Source organism: Salpingoeca rosetta (assembly GCF_000188695.1).
Source record: "Salpingoeca rosetta unplaced genomic scaffold supercont1.12, whole genome shotgun sequence".
Classification (NCBI taxonomy): Eukaryota; class Choanoflagellata; order Craspedida; family Salpingoecidae; genus Salpingoeca; species Salpingoeca rosetta.
In genome coordinates, this window is record NW_004754922.1 from 930,204 (window position 1) to 938,112 (window position 7,909).

A 7,909-nucleotide genomic window follows, 5' to 3' on the forward strand; every position below is an offset into this window, starting at 1 on the left:
ATTGTTCATCATCGCATCATCTTTGCCGTCATCATTGTCGTCAAATGACACCTTTAAAGTGAGAATCGATGCCGAGACCTGTGGCGGTCGGGATGTGATGTCGAGGGTCAGTTTGCACGTGGTGGTGGAGGCCAGAGGGAAGACCACATGCACATGCAGCAACATAGCACCAGCACAATGAGCTACCCTCCCCGCAGCACATACAACAATGCGAAGAACACGAACAACGTGTGAACCAACACACGGCCCCACCCTCTCCTCTCTTCTCTACTCTTCGTTGTGAACCTGAGGTCGTCGACGGTGAGTTTGTAGAAATCGGACGGGAGATCCACACGCATGGCGGCGGCGATGGCCGCACCACGCGGCGGCTTCAGCACCCTGATCCCGTGGTAGTGGTGGTGGTGGTGGTGATGAGATGAGATGGGGGGGGGGGAGGCAGTGGTCAGGAGAGGCATCACGACACACACACACACACACACAGACACACAGACAGACACACACACACACACACAGACACACACACAGACCCCCCCCCACACACACCTGACGTCGCGGTGGAGGCGGCAGATGATGGTTTGGTCGCTGGAGATGACATCTTTTGCTGTCGTCAGTTCGTCCGTGGACACTCCTTCTGGCAGCGCAAGGAACGTCTTGCCATCCTCTGCACACAGCAAACCCGACAGCGCGTGCATGTGTCAAGGAGTGGCGCGTTGTGACATGAGTTGTACGACCATGCGAGGTCTTGCGGGAACCAACAAGCAACAAGCATGTCCGTTCGGTCCATTCTCTGAGCATTATCCACCATCATTGCCGTTGCCAACATCTTGTCGCACCTTCGCCGTTCTCTTCCTCAAAGCCAACGGCCTTGAGAAACTCCAGCGCCCCCTCAGCCCCCAGGATGCGTGCCTGCAAGCAAGGTGACCAAAACCACACACACACACACACACACACACATGGTACAAAAAGAGAACATGGGAACAAGCGTGTCATCTGGCCAAGCAACAAGATGGGGCGCCACGACCGCCAGCGCACCTGAAAGGCCTTGTTCTCCTTGTTGATGCGCCGGTACTTGGGCTCGTCCGGGTGCTGCAGCACATTGTTGATGTACCTGCAGCAGCAATGCACACACACACACATAGACAGGCGCATGTGAGAGAAGTCTTGTCATCGCACAAACGCGTGATGATATCGGCAGCCACATGCATCTGCACACGCACACGTACACCTTCACACTCACACATGCATGTGCTCACGCGGGAACATACGCGCATATCGTCTTGACGGCGAGTTCTCGCTTCTCCCGGGAGTTGAGTGTCCACACCATCTTCGCCGCCATCGGCACCGGCATCTCCGTCAGGCGCTGGCGAGATGCACAAGGTGTGAGTGAGTGAGTGGAGTGTGAGTGAGTGAGTGGAGTGTGAGTGAGTGAGGGCGAGGGTGAGCAAGGGCGAGTTCAGCAACAACGGCGCTCGTTCGCTCGCCCGGCATGCTTTTGCCCTTTCTCGCATACGCAGCAGACCTGTGTTAGCTCTCGTCGGAGATGGTCTGTCTTGTCGCGTTCGCGAACGAGGTTGCCTGTGATGGGACACACCACTTGCACCTGGGTGGGCGGCAGCCAAGGGCGACACACGTGAGGGAGGGAGGGAGAGAGGTGCAAACAGTGTAAGGCGTGGTCGAAAACAGAGATACACACGGATGCACACAGAGATACACACGGATGCACACAGAGATACACACGGATGCACACAGAGATACACACGGATGCACACAGAGATACACACGGATGCACACACACATGCACACAAGCGTTGCCTGACCTGAAGGCGGTCTGCTTCCTGCTTCCATTGGCCCGCAGGCTGGTCGCGTGAAGGCGTGGCCGTCGACGGTTGAGTGCCGCTGCTGGCGGCCTCTGCCTGCACCTGGCGACGGGCCTCGCTCTTGATGGCGCTGGATGTGTTAGGCCTCCCCGTCTGCTGGGCGCGCTGCATCCGCTCCTGCGCAGCCCGCGCCGCCTGGCTCATCTCTGCAAGGCGCAGACACAGTTGGTTCACGGCAGTCAGCAGGCAGGTGTGTGGTGAATGGACAGAGATGGCGAGAGGGATGCAAGGAGAGAGGAGGGGGATGGTATGAGGGGAGGGGGGAGGTGGGGGAGAACACAGACACGGACACACACAGACACACAGACACAGACACACACATACACACACAGACACACAGACAGACACAGACACAGACACACACAGACACAGACACACACAGACACACACAGACACACACAGACACACACAGACACACAGACACACACACACACAGACACACACAGACACACACACCGCGAGGCTGCTGTCTGCCTGACGCCGATGCATTCCTCGCCGTTGACGCTGAGGATGAAGACGAGGATGCGGACGCTGGCTGCCCTTGAGACGCCCCTTCCACGCCCAGGCGATGGCCTTCAAGCAGAAGGGCAGACAGAGGATACACGACAGCACGCCAACAAGCAATAAGCAACACCGCCACACTTGGCAAAGTCGAGCGAGCGTGCGTTCCTGCGTGCGTGCTTGATGGCCTTCCTCCCTCACCATCACACACACACACACAGACACAGACACACAGACACACAGACACACACACAGACACAGACACACAGACACACACACACACAGACACACAGACACACACACAGACACAGACACAGACACACACAGACACACCTTCGCCAGCCCTCTTGAACTTGCGATCCTTCTTGAACCTGCGAAACAAGTCCATCTTGGCTGTTGCTTCGCCGTGCTGCTTCGTTGTTTGTATTCGTGCCAGTCTTGCTTGTTGCTTGTTGCTTGCTTCACTTGTTCTTCTTCTTGTGGTCGTGGAAGAATCAAGCAAGGGGGAAGGAGAGCAGGTAACATAACAATAACAACATGCAGCTGAGAGAGGTAATCACTAAGGAAGAGGAGAGAGGAGCAGAGGAGGCAGGCTACCAAAGAGCCAGCAACAACGCGCGCGCGCGTGAACGAGAAGCGACAAATAAAACAAGGGCACTCGCCCATCACCACCCATTCACCCCAGTCAACCACCAAGCCCGTCGCTGTGTACGGCGTTGGCATGGCTCTCTCCGTTCTTGAAGGTGACGGTGACGCGCTGGCCGTCCTTGGCCACCCTCAAGATGGGCTTGAACTCGTAGTAGTTGGTCGTCGTCTCCGCCCACGACAGCACGGGCGGGTCAACGGTGATGTTGACGCCGTTTGGGTAGTGCAGTGCCGTGTACGCATACACCACGGTCGGAGCAGTGCACGTCTGCGGCGTGCGTGTGAGTGAGTGAGTGAGTGAGTGAGTGAGTGAGTGTGAGAGTGAGTGAGTGAGTGAGTGAGTGAGTGAGTGTTCATATGTGTGTGTGTGTGTGAGTGTGCGTGCATGAGTGAGTGAGTGTGAGAGTGTGAGAGTGAGAGTGCGTGTGTGTGCATGAGTTTGCGTGCATTTGTACATACATGAACCTTATTCAACCACCCTATTCAGCCACCCTGTTCCCCCTTCTTCCACGTCTCTGTATCTCCTCCTTCCCCTCGGCACCTTGTTGAGGAGGAACGCAAGCTCGAAGGTGCTGTTCTCGCGGGAAAAGTGCATGTCAACACCGTGGCCGGCGATAATGGGCGCATATGTGCGCGTCAGGTTGAACACCATGTCGCTGTTCACGGTGCCGTTGCTGTTCCAGAACCCGAAGTTGGAACCCGTCTTTGGCACAAACGCCTGTCACAACATAGGGTGAAGGGGAGTGTGGACGGCGCGGAGAAGGAGGAGGAGGAGGAGGAGGAGGAGGAGGAGGAAGCCTTGTGTGAGTGTGCATACGATCGAGAGCACAGTGTATGCATGTGTAGTGTGACATAACAACGGCAGAGCATCAGTGTCACACAAACACACACACACGCACAGACACAGACACACACACAGACACACAACACGCAATCACTGTGCTCACTTTGTATTCCCATCGCATCCACGACTGGAAGAACGGATCTGCCGTCTCGAAGAACACCTCGCCGTCCGTCTGACGATGACAATGATGATGATGGTGATGGTGGTGGTGACAGTAACAGCGAACCATGTAAGAAAAGGGGACAAGGTGTAATGTTGTGGTGAGCACAAAGCGAACCAGCGACGGCCGCAGCTTTGCGTGCACGCGCGCATGTGCAAGCCACAAGCATGCAAGCACAGCACAAGGCAACACGCTGCAATGCACCACAGTATCACCCACTGTAGCACCATTGCACCACAACAACCGCGGACCTCCGAGCAGAATGTGCCGCAGTTGAGTTTCTTTGCGGCATCGAGATGGAGCTGGATTGTCTCCTTGGGGCCAAAGTTTGGCGGCATGTAGTACTGCAGGCGCCGACAGGAGAGGGAGGGGCGCTGATGGTGAAGGCGGTGAAGGGGATCGAAACACACATACACACAAACACACACGCACACAGACAAAAACAAAAAAACAAAACACAGATACAGATACACACACACAACCACACACACGCACACAGACAAAAAAAACACAGATACAGATACACACACAACCACACAACCACACAACCCCCTCCTCCTCCAATTTCTCCCCTCCTGCTCATGTCGCGCCATCCACAGCACGCAGACTGACGTGGTATGCGAGGACGCTCTTGTGGCCGCTGTCAGCGCCGCCGGGCGGGTGCGAAAACCCAACAACGACATCGTCCCACGTCACCTGGTAATGCATGCGCACACATGAATGAAGAGGGTAAGTTTGATGGTGAGAGAGAGAGAGAGAGTGTGTGTGTGTGTGTGTGTGAGTGAGTGAGTGTGTGTGTGTGCGTGTGTGCGTTTGCCCTTGTGTCTGCGTGCGGTTGAAGACACAACTTGGCTCCAACTCACCGTTTCGAAGAAGATGGGTGTATCGGGATCAACGGCCCTGACGCAATCATCCCACACAGCACCACACGCGCGCGCGCAGTCGATGAGGAGAGAGAACAAGCGGTGGAACGTCACGACAGCATGCACAAGACATACAGCCTACAGGCGCATGCGCAATCAACCAAAGAAAGAGCACACGCATGCATCAAGCATGGCACCTGATGGCAGCGGCAGCTTTATCGTATGTGTTCTGCAGGTTCTTCTTGTCGGCCTGACCGGGGACAAGCAGGTCAGGGTCCTTGTTCACATCGCCTGCGCGCCGTGATGGCAAATAGTGCGAGGAGGGATGAAGTGTCGTGTTACAGAGGGGTGGACTGAAAGTGCAAGGCTTTCACGCAAAGGCGACACGGCGACACAGACAGACAAACAGACGGACGGACGGACGGACAGACAGACAGGCAGCCAGACACACACACACACACACACACACACGCGGGCGCGGCCACGACCACAACGCTGACCTGCCCAGGGCTCATTGATGAGCTCGTATCCGAGGATGTTGGTGTAGGACTTGAAGGTTGACGCGACGAGTGCCCAGAAGCTGCAGAACGCATCGAGAAGGCCATCTTGGTTGTCGTACATGCGCTGCACAGCCGCGCCCACCGCTGCCACGCGGCGAGAAGGGAGATGTGTGTGCGAGCGAGTTCGTGTGTGTGTGTGTGTGTGCGTGAGTGAGTGTGAGTGTGTGTGTGTGTGTGTGTGTGTGTGTGAGTGTGACGAGTTTGGGTGGGCCAATGCATGTGTGATTGAGTGCAAGAGCGAGCGCTCGCGGTGCTCACAACCACACAACAGGCGTCGAACATACCAGAGGCAAAGTAGTAGTCTGGCCAGTCATGCTTGCCGCAGTCCTGGGCTGAGGGAAGGCCCGTGGTGCTCTGTGTCGACGAAACAACGCCAGCAGTGTGAACGCCATCGCAGGTTGTACAACCCGCAACACCTTCTCTTTAATGGTAGTTAGGCAGACAGGGCCGACAGAAACTGGTGTGCCCTCGCACCCGATGCATCCTCACTTAACTCCGCACACGACACAACACACACACACACACACCCACAGCCACAGCCACAGCCACACACACCCACAGCCACAGCCACAGCCACACACACACCCACACCCACACCCACACCCACACACACCCACACCCACACACACACACACACACACACACACACACACACACACACACACACACACAACAACAAACACACACACACACAGACAAACACACACACACACACGTACGTTGACGTTGTATGGCTTGTCGAGGGGAGCAGGGAACCCTTTTGCGTCTGGGCCGGGGTCTGCCGCCCAGTATGGAACGCCCTCCCCGCAGAACCGCTCGCTCCACACGTCTTGGTGCATGTCCAGCAGCACCCAGATGCCTTGTTCCTCGCACATGGCCGTGATGTTCTGTGGAGGAAATGGCGGGCAAGTGTGAAGAATCGCTGAAGACGGCACCAAAGAGGGCAGTGGAAGAAAGGATAGAGCTGCCGGCAGCTCACAAGCCGGCACGAAAGCCACGAGGCGTACTGGAGTAAGCAAACACACACCCACACACCCACACACATGCACACCTGCAAGTGCTGCAGGTACGTTTGGTTGTATTTGCCCTTCTCTGGCTCAACCTGAGGTTTGTTGGAGGGCAGTCAACGCAGGTGTTGCTGTTGAGTCAGTGGCTCTCGCGTGAAGCAGCGTTGACGTATTTAGCCGTGACCGACAAGCCCGGCACAAGCGAGAGCAGTGACGCGCATCCAAGCCAGCACGACAACGCAGCTGCCTTACCCCGGGCCACATGACACCGAGGCGAATGGCGTTGACGCCCCACTTTGACAGGAGGGCGACATCGTCCTTGCTGAAGCTGTACTGATAATCGAATCGATCGATGATGGGCACATATGGTGGCCCCTTGAAGACGACGTTTGTGCCTGTGTTGATGAGGGGGGGGGGGCGACCCGGTGTGGTTGCAGCATCGTTAAGCGTCGGGATTGGGCACACAGGGCACGGACCGACCTTCGACAGCCATCAGCACATAGCCGGAGGTCGCAAAAACGAACACACCAGCGCACACTGACACACTCCCGCACACAGCAACCTACACACACACACACACACACACACACACACACACATCACACACCACACACACCACACACACACCACACACACACACACACACACACACACCTAAGGGACGCTCCGCTCGCCGTCAGAATGCCACCCATGCATATGAGCTTCACCATGCGGCTTTACGGGGCCCTAAAGATACACACACACACACACACACACACACACACACACATCTACACACCCACCACACACCACCACACACACCACACACACACACACACCAACACACACTCACACACCAACACACACACACACTCACCATGGAAGATGCGCTCGCGGCCGTGGCTGTCAACGAGCCGCGATGTGGTTGTGTTCACGACGAGGGGTTGTGCAGCCACATGCTGTGGGTCCACAACACAGATCCCAACAGCCACCACCAGCACTGCAGCCGCAGCCACAACACCAACACCTCCTCCACGCATGCTCAACCAACCCACACACACACACGCACAACACTGCAAACACAAACAAACCAAAGTGGTGGAGTTCGCGGCTAAATGCTGGCACCCGACACGATGAAAAGTAATGAAATTTCGTAGAAGATATGTGGGAAACCCCGTTTCCGAACAAACGGTGATTTGTGAAAGATGTCTCCTAGTTTTCTCATGCTTCCTTCCATCAAACAACCGCCGACGACAACGCAGCAACAACTCTGCATTCTCCCTGCTTGGTTTGTGTGTGAGCGTGCAGGCAACCGAACGAACAGATTCATCATCGTCGTCCATCCATCGTTCTTCTTGCCTTCTTCTTGCCTTCATTCCTCCCCCCCCCTTTGGTGTGCCTGTGTCTGTTCCATTACCACCCTCAAGGACGCGCAAGTCACCCCCACAAAGGTTTGTCGACTTGCTTCGCATG

At 56.1% G+C, this 7,909-nt stretch overlaps 2 protein-coding genes across 2 annotated transcripts; both read right to left on the bottom strand.

The window, feature by feature from the left end:
- Window positions 1-40: 40 nt before the first annotated feature.
- Window positions 41-2,910, bottom strand: PTSG_12287 (uncharacterized protein; the record flags this gene model as incomplete). Its single annotated transcript, XM_004993796.1, has 10 exons — window positions 2,712-2,910; window positions 2,334-2,450; window positions 1,818-2,023; window positions 1,520-1,600; window positions 1,266-1,360; window positions 1,033-1,108; window positions 834-906; window positions 544-661; window positions 272-378; window positions 41-78 (listed from the first exon to the last, which is right to left on the bottom strand). The coding sequence occupies exons 1-10, from the start codon at window positions 2,764-2,766 to the stop codon at window positions 41-43; spliced, it is 966 nt and encodes a 321-aa protein (XP_004993853.1). The 5' UTR covers window positions 2,767-2,910.
- PTSG_12288 (uncharacterized protein) lies at window positions 2,845-7,596 on the bottom strand. Its single transcript, XM_004993797.1, has 13 exons — window positions 7,314-7,596; window positions 6,710-6,852; window positions 6,502-6,552; window positions 6,170-6,337; window positions 5,735-5,804; window positions 5,391-5,534; window positions 5,088-5,181; window positions 4,891-4,927; window positions 4,640-4,723; window positions 4,279-4,371; window positions 3,971-4,039; window positions 3,565-3,741; window positions 2,845-3,291 (listed from the first exon to the last, which is right to left on the bottom strand). Exons 1-13 carry the CDS (start codon window positions 7,474-7,476, stop codon window positions 3,064-3,066), a joined length of 1,521 nt encoding a protein of 506 aa, XP_004993854.1. The 5' UTR covers window positions 7,477-7,596; the 3' UTR covers window positions 2,845-3,063.
- Between the last annotated feature and the right edge of the window lie 313 nt (window positions 7,597-7,909).